The 21,131-nt window shown below is 32.1% G+C and overlaps 3 protein-coding genes across 4 annotated transcripts; 1 reads left to right on the top strand and 2 right to left on the bottom strand.

The window, feature by feature from the left end:
* Window positions 1-1,506: 1,506 nt before the first annotated feature.
* Window positions 1,507-9,128, bottom strand: LOC129915483 (protein pigeon). 2 transcript variants are annotated; one of them, XM_055995035.1, is made up of 8 exons: window positions 8,918-9,128; window positions 8,408-8,839; window positions 8,035-8,339; window positions 3,216-4,385; window positions 2,918-3,150; window positions 2,646-2,860; window positions 2,372-2,590; window positions 1,507-1,991 (listed from the first exon to the last, which is right to left on the bottom strand). In XM_055995035.1, exons 1-8 carry the CDS (start codon window positions 8,979-8,981, stop codon window positions 1,855-1,857), a joined length of 2,775 nt encoding a protein of 924 aa, XP_055851010.1. In that variant the 5' UTR covers window positions 8,982-9,128; the 3' UTR covers window positions 1,507-1,854. The 2 variants fall into 2 exon arrangements, with proteins under 2 accessions (XP_055851010.1, XP_055851019.1); XM_055995044.1 differs by lacking the exon at window positions 1,507-1,991 and adding an exon at window positions 2,167-2,312.
* Window positions 9,129-10,362: 1,234 nt separating this feature from the next.
* LOC129915679 (trans-1,2-dihydrobenzene-1,2-diol dehydrogenase-like) lies at window positions 10,363-16,686 on the top strand. Its single transcript, XM_055995337.1, has 5 exons — window positions 10,363-10,520; window positions 10,664-10,876; window positions 10,936-11,227; window positions 16,038-16,284; window positions 16,346-16,686. Exons 2-5 carry the CDS (start codon window positions 10,672-10,674, stop codon window positions 16,601-16,603), a joined length of 1,002 nt encoding a protein of 333 aa, XP_055851312.1. The 5' UTR covers window positions 10,363-10,520; window positions 10,664-10,671; the 3' UTR covers window positions 16,604-16,686.
* A 53-nt stretch (window positions 16,687-16,739) lies between these two features.
* LOC129915700 (influenza virus NS1A-binding protein-like) lies at window positions 16,740-18,035 on the bottom strand. Its single transcript, XM_055995356.1, has one exon. It carries the CDS (start codon window positions 17,444-17,446, stop codon window positions 16,808-16,810), a length of 639 nt encoding a protein of 212 aa, XP_055851331.1. The 5' UTR covers window positions 17,447-18,035; the 3' UTR covers window positions 16,740-16,807.
* Between the last annotated feature and the right edge of the window lie 3,096 nt (window positions 18,036-21,131).

The following is a 21,131-nucleotide window of genomic DNA, read 5'->3' as shown; positions in this document are numbered from 1 at the left end:
TTTTTTCAAAAACTTCTTTTTAATTTTTTTTTACATTCGTCAGTTCAAAATTATGTCTATAAATTTTGATTAAAATTGTCTTATGCTTTGATAAAATTTATGAACTTTAAAAATATGTCAATTTTTGAAAAACGGCAACGCCATATTTCCGTTTTCCGCATTTTTTGAGAAAAACTAAAAACGCAGTTTTGTTAGAATCAGTAAGAGTATTACGTACACAAAATTTAATCAAAATCGTTAGAGCCGTTTTCGAGAAATTTGCAATAGCTCGAAAACGTTATATGGGAGATATGCGTTTAAACGGAGATATTAAAAAAATAAAAAAAACAGGTCTAGGGAATTACGTAAAAGTCATCTGTACCAAGTTTCAAGCAAATCCATCCATCCGTTTAGGCCCTAGCTCGATGTACAGATGGACGTACAGACGCACAGACCGACGGACGTCATGACGAAAACCACTTTTTTTATCTTCTCCATTATCGTAATGTTGGTTTTGATTAAAACCTCAACTTTTTTTTTCTACACGAAACCAATACTTGCCCTATAGAGCAAGTAAAAAGAAAATTGGAACATTAGAGTAGTATGAATGTATTTCAACCAATCCAAAAATATTTTTGAGATGATATCCGCCCATTTTTGCAGAATTATCACCGGACAATAAAAAACAATTTATGTCGTTTTCTTTCACCCTTTTAGTACTTATTTTTGCATTTTTGAAGGTTTTGTGTTCTTTAACGCCACAAAAGTATAAAAAAAATTACTCCGAACGTCCGAAGTCGTTTGTACTAAAACGACACAAAAACGACTCGCTCTCGACGACAAAATTGAAGTTTAAGGAAAATCATTCTAGTGTCATAGGGAAGAAGGAAGAAAAGCGGAGGGAACTGCGAATTTAAAATGTAAATTTCACACAAATTAGCGCTCCTAGAGCAAGTCGTTTTCTTGTCGTTTTAGTACATACAAACGACTTACGTAATAGGGGTGAATAAAAAAAAAAATAAGTTAAAAAATATAACTCGACTACTCTAAAATTGTATTGTGGAAAAAAAAATAATCACAATAAGTTCAAAAGACCGTAAATTGCACGCGGTAATTTGAAAGAAAGGTTAAAAAAAAAATACACTCTTGTGATCATCTATTATTGGTAGATTGTGGTAAGTAAGTAAGGTCTCTTGATTTCAATATCGCCAGCTGTACGTAATAAAAGCTCTGATTTTTAATTGAAATTACCTGAATCTTTGCAAACATGCATTTACGTTTTATCTTTTTAACGAGTAGAAATGTCTTTATTGAATTACATATATTAAATATTTCTGAAATGAAATACATATTACTTTTTTTTAAATACAATAATTAACAAAAAACATTATTTAAATAACATTTTCTAATACAATATAATAATAATATCTTAAGAAATACAAAATTAAACAAAAAAAAACAGATAAACTGTCCTGTATCCTCAAACATTATATACAAGACGTAAACCAAAAATATTATAATAAAATAAAATCAGTCAATTGGAAAAAAAAGTGCTAAAGCCTCATAATTACACATTTCCATTTCATTAAAAATGGCACACTACGAGTACATAAATAAATGATACATATTTAATCTTTGTAAGTTACTATGTTAAATTTAAAGAGTTCTTTTGGCACAAAAAACAGTATTTGTTGTTAGGTATTTCTAAAGGTACTAATTATGGTTTTGTTTAAGTAATTTTAAATGCAAAGGAAAGCTTATAAATTTAATTAAATCTACAAACTAAGGAACCTAATTTATATCACAAGAATTTAAACAAAATCTGAAGAGAAAACAAATTAATCTTTACGAAGCATTGAAATGATTTGTTTTAAATTAATTCTTCTTTAGTTGTTCCATTGATGTTACAGTTGTCTCAATTAGCAAATTAAAGTCCAATTCATTGAGGCTAGCTTTTGCAGTCAAAAGATCCAAAAACGAGTCCAAAGGAGAAAGTCTATCTGCAGTTAGGCCTAAAATTTGATAATATTCATAAATTTTGTTATTGAATGTTTTTATGATCATAAACTTAAAAAAACAAAACAAAAAACAACAGAATGAAATGAGGACCTTTCGACAAAATACAAATGCAAACCTACACAACACGTAAAATCAAAAACATATAAGATGCTTACCCAAAACTAAATAAATAATAATAATAAATCAATTATTCATCAAAGTGTATTTAAGCTTTACAAATGCAATGAGTGGAATCAAAATCAAAATGGCTATGAAAATGTATGACAATATGAGATTGAAGTTATCACTTGATTTAGACATCGAGTCTATTTCAACTAAAAATTTGAATAGTAAAAAGAATATCGATGACAATAAATTAATGCAACATTCATACCTGTGATATGTTTGGTACTTCGAGCACTCGTGCTACTGCTACTACTTCCGCGTGGTTGTCCAAGATTTCCCGATAGAATATTGGCTGCGTGTTCTCGACCTCGAATCATAAGACTCTCCGGATGATTCCAATTCTTGAGTAGCCTCTGAGCTCTTGACTTGGGCAAGCAAGAGAGCAAAGATAGCTTTCGCTCAATACCATCAGGTGTATCTTTTATGTCTGTACAACAAAAAATTATCTAAAGAAGATTTTAAAAAAATATAGAAGGACAAACCGTTAAGAATAGTTTTCATAACATCAATTTGCAGCTCGAAAACATGATTCGAAGCATATTGATAAAACATATCGTATGAAAGTGCTCTGTAACCCAAATAGGCAAAGAACGATGAGAATCCTTGTGGCAAAGGAAATGCAATTGAATCTACAGCAAGGCAAAAACGTTCGAGTATCAAAAACAGCGAATATTGTTGATCATTACTAAGTTGATCACTGCAACAGAAAAAAATAATGAAAATCAATTTTCAAAAATTACAAAAACTCTCTTACATCAATGGAAAACCACGAACAACTTCAACACGAGCATCGATTCCAGCTGCCCTGCAAACTAAAGCACACAAAGCTCTCGATAGTTCCAATTGAGCGGCAACATATTGTGAAGCAACTGCATGAACATGGGCTGGTGTTTGTGATCGTTCAAAGAATGTCTCTTTCAACCAGCGGAATCCAGTGTTTTTATTTGTTGAATTTTTCACTAAATGAACGCTTAATTCACGTAAATTCTAGACAAACAAAAATTAATGAAGCAAACTATTCCTATGTCTTGTTTTATTTTAGTTAAACTTACAACCGAAATAACATGTTCTTGCTTTGTAGCTGTACAAGTTTCCAGCTCTACAAATGGCAAGGGCTCATTTTGCATGCGTCGCACAGCAGTTGCAAAATCTCCAGCATTCGGCCCGGCTGGCGATAGCGGTGTTGTACATCTGGATAGTGCCTCTGGCTGGTAGCATGCCAACGAGAACATTAACTTTTCACTTACTTGCTCGGCAGTAAAGCGATTCTTGTCCTTGTTGTTTTCATTTAGATTCTCCCATAATTTTGACCAAATATCCACTCCATACGGAGTTAGACGTTGTTGTGGCGACAACAACATCATGGTTGTGTTCCAGAGATTCTCATGCGATAGACCAACACTTAGATCGGCAACTTTAGCTTGCATTGGCTTTGATATAACCGAAGTTGTAAGTGGAAGGAGGCGAGTTAAAAGTAGAGCTTCAGTGGGAAGTCCTCGTTTGGCCGATGAATAGCTGCCAGCAACTAGAGCTTCTTTGAGAAGAGGAACCGTATCGAAGCTAAGTGGTTGTTCCATTATTATACTGAGTAATTCAGATAGAACATCCATATCATTGGAATGGACGAGAAAATAATGAATCATACTCAAACGATTATCAACTGAGGTATCATTGCGGAATGCCTCAATAAGATGAGCTTTGGGAATGCTTAATGAGAAAACATCCAATGTTGCTGAATCATATGCCAATTTGTCCCAATTCTTGCACGGTACTAAATGGGTAAGGGGAGTTTTGTTGTAAGCTGGACAAACGATATGACAGCAAGGTTCATGCGATAGACCAACATCGAGTAGATGAACGAATAAATCTGGTTGAAATACAAGCATATGATGACCACCTTGAAGGGCAAATGTTGGCTTAAGTAGCTTTGCTTTATCCCATGGAATTCCTGGCATTACACAATGCACCACACAACCATGATGCAAAAGTGTAACTGAATAAGCAAAATGAACATCGGAATTTGCTGGACTTGAGTCATCTGCAGGTGGTTTTATATTTTGATAGAGATAGTAGTGGCAAACGAATAACATGCCAGACTCATCGGCGAGAATGATTAGATTGAGAGAGGTGTCATGAATTCGAAGGGGTACTGTGTCGTCTTCGTAGCAATTTGAAGCGTTTGTTGTGTGTGGTATCTTTGGTAGATTTAATGGAATGTTTAACTGAAAGTAAAAAAAAAAATAATTATATATTTGTATTCATTATTTATTATTATTATTACAATATAAATAAATTTATATAATAATTAAAAACTGTTAAAGCGCTAGCTTCCTGGACTTGGCGCAACTGGCGAAAAAAAGTATATTAATAATTATGTTATAAATAGTATATATGGTGCCTTCAGAGGTCTGTGAACTTCACAGATCTCTGATAGCCCCACACATATCTAAGCTTCTAAGTTTTGTCATATAATAGATTTGATTTTAAATGTTATTTTAATGTTTATACATACATTCTTTATGTTGTCAATAGAAGGTTTTTAGAAAAGGTCGATTCAATTTTTATCGAAAAGTGATTTACATAGATCATTGTTTTAAGTACATTCAAAGAAAAGATGTTAATTGTTGTCAAAGATGGCAGAGTGGAGCGCTTTCATTCTTGAGCATATGGCATTTGGCTATGCGTCAACTGAGTGGCCAAGTCGAAGGCGTATGAAACATTTATTAATTTGTTTTTTTGTGGTTTCTGTGGGGTTCATATTTGATTCGGCCGTTGGGTTTATGGTCGAATAATGGTGGTCCAAGCAAGTTTTAATTACTTTCAGGAAATCTCTCTTTGAAGGTGAAAGCGAGCTTATAGTCTCACATTGTAGAGGACATAAGGCGCAGTGAGATGTTAAATGGTTTCTGCGGTGTAAGCATCTTATAGGTGGATATTTTGAAGGGTTGAATTACAATTTATTTTTTTGCAAACGTGCAAATCTTAACTTTAATCAGGTAAGATGATGGACCCTTAGTGGTAACACCATACATTTAGATCTGCAAGTGCATTTTCAAGATTCTTGAGCTCGACTATAGTCATTACATTTAGACATTACATTTTTTAACAAAACTAAACCTTTTTTTTGCCGAAACAAAAATAAACTTTTCTAACGGCCATTGATTGATGATTTGATTCACTAGTACATCTGGATATAAAGAAATTGAAATGTAAAAAAACAAATTCAATTCCATGATATTCACTATCACACAAAGAAAGAAATAGTAATTTTTAACTATTTTCATAGTTAAAATCGGGAAAACTATTTTGGATTTGGATTTATTTTTGACATTTAACAATTTTACATCCAGATGTATTTTTTAAACTAGTGAATAATATGGCCGTAAAGGTTTTCGATGTGCTGAACTGAACAGCACGATGAAATATAACGGTTAGAAAATGCAAAAAAAAAGTTTTTTTTTCTACTTCGGACCTTATTCTCTTATATAAGGAAAATTGTTTGAACATATTTAGTAATGGTTTCTATAAAAACTGTTTTTCTTCTTTCAAGACCTGTTTAAATTTTTCCGATAAGCTTTTTATAGGTTTTGGGATCGGTACTATGAAACTAACTTTCCAGGAATGGGGTTAGGTGCCTTGTTGTATAGTTTCAAGAAGATACATCATCATATGATATGAGATTCGGTCATAGCTTGGGGTCTTCCTTTTGAGTGAGTTTAAAGAGGTCTTGAGTTCGAGGAAACTAACTTCTTTTTCAATATATTTCGATGATAATCTATGGTCATCTGCTTATCTATAGAGATTTGGAGTCAATTGAAAAATATTTTCACTATTTATTTATAAATATATTAAATGCTATTGTTATATGGCTTACATTCTAACAATAGAAATGATTAAACATAAACTCAATATTATTAGTGATAATTATATTGTTAATTAATCACAATAAAAATAAATTAAAAAAAACTGAAATCAAATGTACTGATTGAATTGATTACGGCCGATTTCTTCACAGAGTCCTAGCGCTAATACCTGTCCTAGTCCTAAAGTTAGTACTCAAATCGGTATCAACTCATTTCTTCACTCAAGTACTAAGCCCTAGAACTGTCAATTTAGGACCGAGTACTAGTTAGGACTCGGTACTAGCTAGCTCCTCAAAATCTGCTAGTACCTGGTTATTATACCAATCGTTAGTACTCAAATCGGTACCAAGTGATTTCTTCACACAAGTTCTAAACCCTAGAACTGTCAAATTGGTACCGATTTTCGCTTAGGACGTCCTAAAAGTTAGAACCTAAAAATCGACAGTCTAGCGACGATAAAACTTGATTTGGTTGGATTTTTTGCATTCATTCGAAAATTTAATTAGCAGTTTTGAGATTTGATGTCTTTTTAAATAGATACTTTTTGCTTTTATTGATTTTTATTCTGATTTCGGCATTTTATTTTTTGTCGAAATTGTGCAATTTGTAATTTTTGTTTGAAGAAAATGGATTTAATTTTTGATGCACAATTAAAAAACGACATCTGTCCAGCAATTAAAAAAAGTTGTGGGTAGACGCTTTTAATAAAAAGTCTTCGCCTTTTACTTCTTCAAGTTATAGTTAATAACGCGAGTCGCACGGATATATTCTATCAGACATAATCACACAAAAAAAGACTACACTTTTAAAAACTAATTTTTATTGAGTATATATGTAGGTACAAACGTCTAATACGCAAACTATCTTTTTTTATTTGCTAACTTAATGATTCTTCTTCCGGCAGCCGTTAAAGAAGCTATTTTTGAACTTATGAGATTAAACATTATCACTTACAGAATCAATTATGTGAAAGTTTTTATTAAAAAATATTAATTAACTGAGTAATAAGCTGTTGACGCCATAGTTAGATCTAATACAAAGTACACAAACTGGTAACCTATATCATAAACCAGCACGCCCAACATTAAAAATTCAGTCGATCTAGCAGTGAAAAAGACATGGAACCTCTTACTATCCCTATTTTATAATGATCAGTAAAAGTTAGGTTCGGATCTATATTGATTCCGAAGTCAGAAAAACTTGACAATTGCGACAAATTGCGACGAATTTATCTCATATTGAATTGAATTTCGTTTTCGTGTAAAGCTAATTGATTTACACTTGTCAATATTTAATATAAGACGATTTGTTCAACACTATTCACAAAATAGGAAGGATAGGAAGTTTATTGTTCGAAATATTTTCACGTCGTCCGTCAGCATAAAATAAAGTTTTGAGTTTTGGAAAAAAGAAGGAAGGTCATTTATATGTACTATAAATTTCTCAGAACAGTCATTTTTGAAAATTACAAAGTAGTACCTGTCTACAAGTTATGAAGTCCTGTCTACAAGTCCATTAAACAAAGTTGTCAATTAGTCTAATTCGTTTTAGGTTTTTTAAAAGTACTTCATGACTTTGATTTTAGAATGCTTTACTGAAGTCAGTAAATGTCCAATCAACTTGTTGCTTTTTCTCAAAAACATCGACACAAAATGTTATAAAATCTAGTAAGTTTGTTATCGTCAATTTCTTCTTCACAAATCCATGTTGATTTTCACATAGAACAGAGGAACAATTGAAGGAAAGAGTTTCACATACTAGAGATTCAAAAAGTTTTGAGAATAACGGACAGTTTGGCTATGGGACGATAAATTAGTGACCAAATGTTCGGCTCCATTTTATGAATCGGTGTAAGCGAGCGTTTTAAGGACTCATTGAAAAAGAGATAAGGGGTCAGACAGATAAGACAAACATTTTTCAAACATAAAAGCAGGTAAGCCATCTGGACCAGCACTTATATTATCATCTAGTTTTAATAATATTTTATTTATGATTGAATCCTACTTACCACAGTTTCTGTCGGCAGCTTATCATTGAATTGAAATGCCGACAAAGTAGGAGTTGGTGGGGTCCTCTCCTCATCATCTTTGCTAATAATCGAACTGGAACTTTTTGCCTTCGACTTCATATGAATATAATATAGAGCTTGATTCTCACAATCCCATTGAGCCCATACAAAATTCTTAGCTATCATTTCGGCTGTGAGATTTTCATCCAACGACCATGAATCTTCATCGGTGAAATCAATCGATGTTGGTGTATCTCCAAATTGGTCCTTTTCAGCATTTATGGTCGATGTGTAAAGCATTACAGCTGAAATAGATTGAATACATAAAATAAAGACGTTGTTCAAAAATTTAATTCAAACTAAACCAACTTACATTCCTCATGGGTCAACACAAGAAATTTATCCAAGTAAACTTGATCAAACTTTGTCTCTTTCTTCCACAAAAACTGAGCCATCACTTGTTTAATGGAACTCTCTTTTGTTATCAATTCGGGTGGTTTCGTTGGAGTGTTCTTCAATTCGACAATGTACGGTGAATAATGATAAGTACAAACTGGCTCCTCTTCGGAGCCAGTTTTAATTTCATTCTTGACAACGTACACCAACAACGAAACTGCACTGTTTACCGATGCTTGAATGATATTCTCTTGCTTGGAAAATCGATAGAGAATGCGAAATGATTTTGGTAATGCAAAATATTGACCAATGCAAGAGTGCTTTTCATTGTTTTCATTTGAAAATATACAAGACGTTAGCAATGATCCATCTTGTTCTTGGCCAAGAATTCTCCATTCGTTGGCAGTTTCTGATAAAGAAAAATTAGAGGGAGTAGAAAATTTTATTAATTCCTAGACAAGGGTGTGACGGAATTCTGGAAGTTTACCTTTGATATTTTGGGCACTCAGAAGACCACAGAAATTTGCTGCTAAGTTTTCTTGAGTTTCCATTGCTTAATGGGTTGTTTATTTGTGTGAAACAGTGATAATTTGTTGGTCTTTTTTTATGATATAAATTTATTTTTAATCAAAAATTGCAACACCAAAAAACAAACGACGACAAACCACTGATAAGAAGGAATTTTTTATTTCAAGCATCAACAAAAATTCCCTTGCATGGCTGAAATGTCAAAATTTATTTTGGTGCTGCCAAATTTCTTAAAAAGTAACAGCTCTGTTTGGTTACTCAGTTACTTTTTTTGGTGATAATTTGTTGGTCTTTTTTTATGATATAAATTTATTTTTAATTAAAAATTGCAACACCAAAAAACAAACGAAGACAAACCACTGATAAGAAGGAATTTTTTATTTCAAGCAACAACAAAAATTCCCTTGCATGGCAGAAATGGCAAAATTTATTTTGGTGCTGCCAAATTTAATTTAAAAACTCACAGCTCTGTTTGGTTACTAAATTATTGAAAAATAAGTCTGCTTCTACACAAAGACAGTCAGCTATTACACGAAGCTTGACTCTATTTTCTAATTTTCTTTTGATAATCATTTTGAGTCAAGGACTCAAATTTGACATTTCTCTTTTGATTTAAAATTTGTTGTTGTTGTATTGCACCAAGAAGCAAAAAGAAATGAGAGGGAATGTTGAAAAAAGAAAAAGTGGAAAAAGAAACGTCAAAAAAGAGTCTCGGACTCACAACCCACCACTCTCCGGTCGGATAATTTTTTCTTTCATCTTTTTTCTCTTTTGCACTCATTATGTTTAAGAAGAGTCGCGCCTCTTGAGGCTTCATGTAATAGCTGACTAATTGTTTAAAAATAAGTGATGTGAGTGGTTTTACGGTTTTGTGCGTTTTTTGTCGAAAATAAAAGAAATAAGAATTGCGGTAGCTGACATTATGGTCGCCAAATTGTCATGTTTTGACAATTTGGTGACCAATTTCAGTTCGGAATATATTACCTTTTTATGTGTGCTGTGATCGAAAACGACATGTGAGTATAGCAACCCTTCAAGCAAACAGGTCCGACCTCGGTCTGCATCCGCTCCGTCTCAGGCGGAGCTGAGTCCGACTTCGAGGCAGAAACTGGTCCGAAGGTGGCTCAAATTAGTATGGAAATTAGAATCACCGTGGAGCCGATTTTATATGTATTGGTTTTTTCACCACGATTTCTCCTTCGACTTTGTATTCATATACAAAAAGTTGCAAGTGTGTGAGTGCAACCCCGTCTTTCGCGGTCGGAGGTCGGAGTGTCTTTTCTGAACTCCGTTTTCTTGCTTGAAGGGAACACGACATGAATCAAACAAACCCTAAAATTCTAAAACAAAAACTGACAAACAAAAAACCATTTACCCTATAAAAAACTGTCAGCTGTCACGGTAGTAACAAAAAAAAAAAGAATGTACATGCATTTATGCAAAAAGTATCAAAAACCAGAAGAATAAAGTCAAAAATACAAATAAAATTGAAAAAAAAAAAACAAAATTATTTGCCAAAAACTCTCACTTTTTCTTTCAATTTTAGAAACACAAACCATTAGGTAATTGAGCATTCTTATTGTTTAATTATAACAATTCAAAATTATCATGGCAAAATATATAATAAATTTCCCAATTAAAATTATCAATAATTATCGAATAAATAAATTATACAGTAATTTCTATCGGCACATTTCTATTGCAGCATCATCCATGGCACCATTACGTTGGGGTATTGTCTCAGCCGGCAAAATAAGTCATGACTTTGTCACCGGTCTTAGCACATTGCCCAGCGATGAACATAGTGTCGTTGCAATTGCAGCTCGTGACAAGAAACGTGCTGAACAATTTGCCAATTTGCATGAAATACCAAATGCATTGGGAAATTATGAAGACTTGGCTGAATCAAAAGAAATTGGTAAGTTATTAATTAGTTATATTTAACTGTATTCTTAAAAGATTAGTATCATTCCAAAGATGTTGTCTACATTGGAGCCTTGAATCCACAACATTTTGAAATTGGTATGATGATGTTGGAACATGGTAAACATATTTTAGTTGAAAAGCCTCTGTGCATGAATGAGAAACAAGCTAAAAAACTTATAACTTATGCCGAACGAAAGAAGTTATTCCTCATGGAAGCTGTTTGGTCACGTTTCTTCCCAGCTTATCAATATGTCCGGAAACAGATTGCAAGTGGAGTCTTGGGAGATATTGAAGAAGTAAACGTCTCATTTGGATTTGATTTAATGGATGTGGATAGAATGCAGTAAGTCTTAGTCTAATCAAAATAAAATATGCGTTTCTTTGGTGGGAGGCAACTTGAGAATATACACTCCTGCTCAAAATTAACCCACACTTTTTTCTTCTTTAGTTATATCCCTGTATCTTATTTAAAATGATTTCAAAATTCTTTGATATATTTTTTTAGTATTTGCTTATTGTTAAGAAATTTGAAAAAAAAGCTAAACTTCAACAGTATAATGTATAATGGACCAAATTTAACAATTCAATGTCTGAAAACTGATACTCAAATAATTTTCAGTTTTAAAAAAATGGAAGCAAGTGACAGTTCTTTCTAATAATTTTATTCAATACTTGGTATTTTGTCCTCTAGCGCATACTGAAAACTTGGAGTCGTCGTCTGGTCATTCCACGATTGAACTTTTGAAGGTTTTGTCTTAACTCTTCGTTCACTCCATTTTTCAGTCGATCAAGACTGCTTGGAGGTGGATTTCGGTCGCGAATGCATCTCCAACATTTCCTAGACATATTCTATTAAATTTAAATCTGGATTTCCGTGTGGTCAATCGAAAACTGGCGTATTAAAATCATGAAAATATTCTCGATCCACTCTAGCGTGCATTATCGTACATCAGACTAAACTGTGGGCCAAATCTAGTGGTGATTGGAACCGTATGCTGTCCGATGATATCAGGTATCTTTGGGTACCTTAGGTAGGTTTAGAAGAGATCACTAACTCCGTAAGTACTATAAAGCAGATTTTAATCCATGAAAATTTATGACTATTTTCTAAAAGGTTAGCGGGTTGATAGACAGAATTCAGAAAATATCTCCCAAATCTACCTTGAACTTAAGATGTCTCCAATTATTCCTATCTTCGTGACCTTTTTTAAAGAATTTAAATTCAATCCTAAGTGGGCTTGAGGTCTTGTTTAATTTTTGACTATTTCTTACTCCGACGTTTCGACTGTGTTTACAGTCTTCTTCAGGGCTAATTATTTAGAAAATTAAAAAATCGTGATAAATGCTAAAAAACTAATTTTCTATACTTACAGAATATTTTGTCTTTTAATCTTAAGAATTCAATCTTAAGAACTTCTAACTTTGGTTGGTTTTTCTTTGCTTTTATTGATTATAGTTTTAAATATTTCAAAAATTCAAAAAATTCGAAGTCTTGAAAAAGACGTTTCGAATTATCGAAATTTCAAAATATAAAAATTTTTAATTGTTTGATAACAAATTCAAAATTTCTTATCAAATCTAGCCTACAGAATCAAGTTAAACATGAATTCAACCTAAAATATTTCTTTGAAGAAACTGACTATAAATGTTACTGAGCCCTTCACAATCTGTTCTTCTATTAACAGTATTGTCTGTGTCTAATATATGTAACATTTCTATTAACATTCTTTTGCTGTAATGTTTTTCTATCTGTATCCGATATAAATGGCGGACACTCGCAAAAGACGGCTTTAGCTTTGCATTGTATTGATGAGGGCCATAGACCAGATTTTATTGACGTAGATATTTTACAGATAGAAAAACATTACAGCAAAAGAATGTTAATAGAAATGTTACATACATTAGACACAGACAATACTGTTAATAGAAGAACAGATTGTGAAGGGCTCAGTAACATTTATAGTCAGTTTCTTCAAAGAAATATTTTAGGTTGAATTCATGTTTAACTTGATTCTGTAGGCTAGATTTGATAAGAAATTTTGAATTTGTTATCAAACAATTAAAAATTTTTATATTTTGAAATTTCGATAATTTGAAACGTCTTTTTCAAGACTTCGAATTTTTTGAATTTTTGAAATATTTAAAACTATAATCAATAAAAGCAAAGAAAAACCAACCAAAGTTAGAAGTTCTTAAGATTGAATTCTTAAGATTAAAAGACAAAATATTCTGTATGTATAGAAAATTAGATTTTTAGCATTTATCACGATTTTTTAATTTTCTAAATAATTAGCCCTGAAGAAGACTGTAAACACAGTCGAAACGTCGGAGTAAGAAATAGTCAAAAATTAAACAAGACCTCAAGCCCACTTAGGATTGAATTTAAGATGTCTCCTATCTCATTTGAGAAAATAATCAAAATACAGTGACATAAAGTAATAATAGGACTTTTCTGTAAAATAAATATGATGTGCGTTAAATTTGAGCAGGAGTGTAGATGGCTAGAGCTCCGTGAAGGTAGAACTGTGACCTCAAAATTTTTGAACCAAACTAGTCTAATTCGTTTGTCCCCCTTTTGTACATGTTTGTACACACAAAATTTTCGTTTGTCCACAATGTTATAGACCCAATTCAATTTTTTATTGGTTTCGTGTCAAAATAAACTTTCGAGATAAAAATCAAAACTAACATTAATTATAATAGAAGTCAAAAAAAAGTGTACATAAAGCAGAATTTTTAAACGGTGTACTGATTTTCTTAAAGTTTGGTACCTACAAATGGTTTTTTTGTAATTCCCAAATTTTTTTTTTTTTTATTTTTTAATATCTCACTTAAAAATACAAAATTTTTGAGTTAATGCAATTTTTTCGAAAACGGCTCTAACAATTTCGATTAAACTAGGTGTACATAATGATCTAAGCTATTCTTACCAAACTTAAGTTTTTCTCGAAAAAATACCTTTACCTCAAAATACTATTTAGGCCTAAAAAAATGTCCCTTTTTTTGAATTTCATTTTTGTAAAAAAAAAATATTGAGTTATAAAATTAACATTACATATTTACTTTTACAAGTTTGAGCTTAATTATATGATTTTACAAATAAAACTGAAATTTTTCAGTAAAGAAACGCAGTTGGTTGGTAAAATCAATCAGTAAAAATTTTGTTTAGCTATTTTGAAGACTTTAAACTTTTATTTTGAGCAAAATATTGATGAAATAAGTTGAAAGCATATTTTGACTAATATTTTCAAAAAGAAACAATGCACTTGGAAACAATGCATTTTGAAAATTTTAGTGATGAAGTTTCATTTTACTGAACAGCGGATTGCCAAATGCCAAAAATCCATTCCTTTTTTACTGATGACTAGACCTCGGATTTTGCATATTTGCATATTTTTAAAGGATTAAGATAGGTAAATTCTGATGACACTCAAAATTCGTTTCATCGAAAATAAAGTTGAAAGCGGTATACATATTTAATTTTTTTTTGCATGAAATGCATATCCATAATATATGCAAAAAGCAAAATATATGCAAAACATGCAAAAATTTCCTATGTTAACAAATCAAAAAATTATATTTAAGTGCCGAAAAAATAATCACAAATCGTCACCACAACCAGATTTTGTTATTATTTTATTCGGGAATCGTAGAAATTTTCCGATACGATGGAATACGTGATAAGGCCGAATAAACATATTCAAATTTTATTAATTATTTTCACCTATTAAAGTAGACCAAATGAATACATAATTGTACCAATAGGTGTTCAAAATAATTTGTGTGACAATACACAACCATAATTTTTCCTAAATTATTGATTAAGAGGCGCTGACGCTTCTCTCCAAAAACATCAAGTTGGCACGGCAAAGTGAGCAGAATATAAATTTTATTGGTTTACTTTATTTAAATTATTATTATATTTTGCATATTTTGCATATTTTTGGCATATTTGTGTGCATATTTTTTGCACATTTTCGATATGCATTAAATTTTGTTATATGAATGATAAAACGTCTAAATACAAAGTTTGGTATCAATACGATGTAAAATAAGAAAGTATGCAAAATTCGAGGTATACTGATGACGTTCCATTTTTTTACTGTTCCGCTGCCATCATTAAACAAATTACTGATGCAATGATAAATGATCAGTAAACATTTTTTTGAGGAGCGAATGTCAAATAAGCATTTAATTCAATAAAGTAAATTTACTGATTGCTATAAAGTATAAACGCTCATCAGTAAAACATTTCAGATTACTGCTGGATTTTACTGACAGCTATAACTGTAAGGCCTACATAATATACAAAACAATAAAACTGCATTTTTAGTTTTTCTCAAAAAAGTCAAATAACAAAAAAAAAATGATAATTTAACAAAACTTTCATACAAAAAATCAATTTTGTCAAAAATCCGCAATAATTTTTTTTTTTTAATTTAAACGCTAATCTTTTGTCTACCTCAAATCAAAGCTATTGAGGCCTTAAGAAGCGTTTTAAAAATGATATTTTCACGTTATTTTGACTGCATTGCAGACTGATCATCGTAGTTTTCTAATAGGAAAACAACGAAATTATTGTTTCCCAAATTCTTCGACGCGCAAGCCATAATAGACCCCTTAATGTTATTATTTTCGGTTTTGGATGTGTTTTTTTATTTCAAAATTCAAAATTTTCGAAATTCCAAAATATAAAAAAATATTTAATTATTTGATAAGAAATCCAAAAATTCTTATCAAACTAAACTTTATAAAACTAAGTTGAATATAAAATTTAACGAAATTCCCTTTAACAAACTGAGGTTTAATAGTATTTATTAAATCCTGCTAAGCCCTTCACAACCTCATCTCCTATTCAAAGTACTGAATTATTCAAAATATTGAATATATCTATTAAATGTTGCATATCTAATATCATTCTTTTATAGTGCTTTTCTGTTGGGTGGACAAACGAATTAGACTATTTTGCTTCACAGAACAGATGGCTAGTAGATCTGGTTCTATTATCATCTGCGCGACCAACTGAAATCCGCATTGTTTTCTTCAAAAGTTCGCTTTATTGAAAATCGCTAGTGAATTAGTCTATCCCCTTCAAAAAAACGCGGGCTAAAGTCAATCTTCAATGATTATAAGAATTCTTCTTTTTTGTACAGAAAAAAAGAACTTGGAGGTGGAACAGTTCTAGATTTAGGTATTTATGTGATACAGCTTTCCCAATGGGCCTTCCAAGAACCACCGAAGGTTATTAAGGCAACCGGTGAACTAAATGCCGACGGAGTTGATCTCTCAATCGATGGTGAGTTGCAGTATTCTGGAGGAAGAGTCGCTAAAATTCAAACAAGCGCTCGCAAAGAACTCGACAACAAAGCCATCATTAAAGGGTCCAAGGGACAAATAACTGTAATTTCTATTCAAGTTTTTCTCAGTCATTGTAATAATTATACAATTTTTCACTTTTTAGCTTCCTAATTTCTGGTGTCCAACGAGTATTATTGATATTGATGGCAAACAAAAGGAATGGGTTTTACCCAAAGGAAAGCACAAGACAAATTTTCCCAATTCTGAAGGTTTGCGCTATGAGGCTGAAGAAGTACGAAAATGTATTCTCGAAGGCAAATTACAAAGCGAACACATGAGTCATAATGAAAGTTTGCTTGTAGCACACATTGAGGATTCCATAAGGAAACAAGTTGGTGTTATTTATCCTGAAGATTACTAACTTAGCTTAAATTTTTTCTACTGCTCCTGTAAATTTAATAAAAGTATGTGTTTTTTTTTAATAAATAAAATTGAATGAATAAAAAAAAAAACCTTAAAAGAATTGAAAAACTTTATATATTTATGCAGTAAAAAAACATTAATTTATTTTTTTTTATAATATACATAAAATAAGGAAAAGAAAACACAATTTATAAACAACTCATTATTTAAAAACAGTGTTAGATATAGATACAGTTGTCCATCTAACTTCTTCTGGTAAACAACTCAATTTATTCCATTTATCGATATCAATATCATACTCTTCAACATTAAATCCATCGCAAATCGTAATTATACTTCCAAGAACTTTTGTAGTTGGGTGCTCGAGACCTCTTGATAAAGATGCCAATTCACACCAGGAATTATTAGATAAATCGTATCGTTTAACAGTTTTCATATATTCTCCATTTTCATTTCCACCAATAACATACAAATAACTTTCAGTTGCAGCAAATCCAAAATTGCGGAGTGAAGATTTCCCAATAGCTTTGGAAGTCCATTTATTTGAAGAGACATCATAAAATTGCAAAAATCCATTTTCAAAATCGAGAATGTATAATATCCCATTGTGGGCAGTTATTTTGCTATATTCACTTGGTCGATACCTTGGTTGTAAACCATTCCATTTGCATGTGGAAAAACTATATATTTCTATAGATGGCACATATTTGGTATTGAGACCAAAAACACATAAATAACCATTTAAATCTGCTAACTGACATTCCGATCGAGGTGTATTCATTGGCGGAAAATCAACCCAATCCATTGCGTTCATGTCTAAACATTGTATTCTATTAGTCATACCATTGAGGTATCCTCCAACTACTAGCAGTTTATTATCAATCACAATCGTTGAAGAATCTAATCGCGTCGATGATAACGTTTTTTTTTATTTCGATGGACCATGTATTTCCTTTGGAATTTAAAGTTTGAATACAAATTTCACTGCAATTCTTAACTCCAATTATTGCAAGCTTTTCAGTCTTTTTTCTTGGAATCGAAGGGCGATTTGGTTGTAATTTTGAACGTGTATCAGGCGACAAATGCCATTGGAGCCAACTGCAAATCAGTTCGTAGTCTTCCACAGTTTTACAAACCAACTTTCTATTTTCCACAATAAACTTGGGTGAAAGAGCTCGAAAACGAATCATTGAAAGGAGCTCAAAGGTTAATTCTGTCCGATTTAATTTGTCATAATTTATCCATGAAACCATGGACAAAAAGACACTTTCTTCAAAATCGCCATGAGGATTGTCATTAAATAATAAATCCTTCAATTCATGTTTATTCAGTAACAGAAATTCTTCTTTCTTTGAAATTTCTTCAAAATGTGTATAAATACATTCCAGGGATTTAACTTTGAGTGTCGATAGGCTCAATTTTTTAGCTAATCGAAGTAGTCCAATAAATGAAGCTAAAAAAAAGGGGGTTACCCTACAAAAGGTCCGGTAGTTCTAAATATTTGATATGTTGTTAGGTATGGTTAGTAGATAGAAAAACCAGATTTCCACAACCACGCCCCCTCCGCCCCCTTCAGCATCACCGAAAAACCATAGAAATCTGGCACTTTTTTCACTTTTATGTCCATAACTTTCTTCTGGTGCATTTTATTGAAAAAAAGTTGTTGGTAGACTTGCAGAAAACATAATTTTCTACAAAAATGACCTTGAAAGTATTTTTATACAACCAAAAACAACGAAGTTATGAAGCTTCCAAAAACATGTAAAATTTCGGATTTTGCAATATTTTCAGTTTCTTGTCACTTAACAGTGCTATAACTCTTTAACAATTGACTTTTACGCAAAAGTCTTCATAATCAATCTTATAGACAATTTAATTACCTAAAATAAAATGTAAACCACTTTAATTTTGTGAATCAAATAACCGAGTTAGGGCTAAAATAGTAAAAAAGTATTTTTGATAGTTTTCGAAAATTTTTAAACTATCCATTAAATGAAGGATTTCTATCCCACAAAAAGTCGGGTGGTTCTTATTCTATATTTAATCAGGGTTTGATGGTAGATTGAAAAAAAAAATTCATAGCCACGCCCCCTCCGCCCTCTTAACCATACTCAAAAAACCAATTCTGCATTTTTTCAGTTTTATGAAGTTTCAAACATGAGTTGATGAGTTAACAAGTACGATCGAAGGAGGTTCAGCCTTATTTCTATATACAATAGGGTGCTCCTTATTAACAAAAAATTGGGGACGCCCCCTAGAATGGTTCCAAATCAGGAAAAATAAGTCCTAATTTTTTCAAATTTGTATTCCTAACCCTTCCTGACCATATTTAATTAAGAAGTTTATATCAAAAATCCGCCATTTACCCAACACTGGACACAGAATATCGCCCCTGCTATAGTAACTTCTTATCAATATAGGGCCAGGAAGGGTCAGAGATACAAATTTGAAAAAAAAATATGGTTTTTTTTCTCGATTTGGAACCAATCGAGGGGGCGTCGCACTCAATTTTCGAAAAAGTGTAAAATAAGGACCACCCTAATATACAACTATCAATCGATAGTTGATACAAATTTTATTTTAATATCTTATTACTTAATTAAAAAAAGTTTTGAAAGCAGATAATGGTCCTAGTCGTTATACAGAAATCTAATTACAAAATGCCAGTTGACCAGTTTTCCTATAATTTGGTTTAAAAATCCCAAATTTCAGTATTTATCAAAAATCGATAGACAGTTGTAAATCACAATACGATTGATTATAAAATTGATAATAGCACAGTCAAATCCTGTTTTCCTAAGAAGTATGGAGAAGGTTAAAAGGTTGAGAGTAGTCAAAGCAGCACAGTTTTGGAAGTCATTCGGTCTAATACAGATGAGTACCCATCCTCTATTTTTTGAAACTGTAATACTGAAGAATAAGAGTGGCCTTTTGGATAAATGGAAAAGGAAATGTTTGGCCTTATCCCATGCTGTTATAGCTGCTGCTCGTCCCCGATCCTTCCTTTCCCCCCTTCCTAAGCTTCTCATTGATATGATTAAATCCCTTGGCTTTTCATCAAGTCACCACGAGGCGCAGCTACTTGAAGTTTCTACTATCATGCAACCACAACCACCCCAGTTGCGCCAGAATTAGTATCTAAAGCAGGTACCATAGAGCTTCAAAGATTTTTGAGGAAGACATCGACTTACTATACCTAGGGCCGATAACGTTAAGTTAAGGACCCAAATGCCAGAGTTCAGAAAGTATCGGAGGCGGAAGAACATATCTTGTTTATATTATATGGAGAGGACAGTGGTCAATCTCTAAGCTCTCTTCGATATTTCAAATTTATGAGTAGTTCAACAAAACTTAATTTGTGCAAACTACCGCCTACAACAGATGCAGCACACTTTCATTTCTTCCGGACTTATCACCAGATCATGGCGTGGATGGGTATTGAGAAAAATCTTCTGGAATGGGGCTGGACGAGAGGATGCCACGTATTGCAATCCATTAAAACTGTGCAAGATCCTGCTCCCCAAAAATTGATGAAAGCTGTGTCATGCAAATACCTATGTGCCTATATGCATGGGAGCTGGCAGATGCAGGAAAGAGGGACTTTAATGTTCACATTCTGTAAGTTTTGCTGTGGACAATCCTGTCAAAATCGTCCACATGAATTTTTTATGAAGACGACGACGAAGAAGATCAGATATCATCGATCAATTTGAAGAAAAATTCAACGAAGCCAAATTTTCTCATAATTCACCATCTTCAACTCCACCTATTACTCCTATATTTCCCCACCTGCTACCCCTGCCCCTCATAACATAATTCTTTTACCTTCGTCCACTCATAGCCAACCGCTTTATAAGCGCATGAGATATTAAACTAGGTTTTTATCAAAAGATAAAAGTTGTATTCATGAAAATGAATTCCCTACAAAAGGATTTTTTGCTAAAAATTAAAAATTAGGAAATTATAGCGCTGTAAACAGGTAAGAAACTGAAAAAAAAAGAAAATAAAAATAAATAAAATCGGAAAATGTAACTTTTTTGAAAAATTCTTAGTTTGGTGGATATTGGATGTGCAAGTTGTATAAAATTTTGTGTTCTACAATTATGCACATTAATTTTTCACATTTAAATGACCAGAAGGAAGCTTCGGGCATAAGACTGAAAAAATTCAGAATTGGTTTTTGGAGTATGGTTGAGGGGGTGGAGGGGCGTGGCTATGAATTTTTTTTTCAATCTACCATTAAAACCTGATTAAATATAGAATAAGAACCACCCAACTTTTTGTGGGATACAAATCCTTCATTTAATGGATAGTTAAAAAAATTTCGAAAACTAACAAAAATACTTTTTTACTATTTTAGCCCTAACTCGGTTATTTGATTCACAAAATCAAAGTGGTTTACATTTTATTTTAGGTAATTAAATTGTCTATAAGATTGATTATGAAGACTTTTGCGTAAAAGTCAATTGTTAAAGAGTTATAGCACTGTTAAGTGACAAGAAACTGAAAATATTGAAAATCCGAAA

Source organism: Episyrphus balteatus, chromosome 1 (assembly GCF_945859705.1).
Source record: "Episyrphus balteatus chromosome 1, idEpiBalt1.1, whole genome shotgun sequence".
NCBI classification, from domain to species: domain Eukaryota; kingdom Metazoa; phylum Arthropoda; class Insecta; order Diptera; family Syrphidae; genus Episyrphus; species Episyrphus balteatus.
This window is presented reverse-complemented; position numbering and strand designations above follow the sequence as displayed.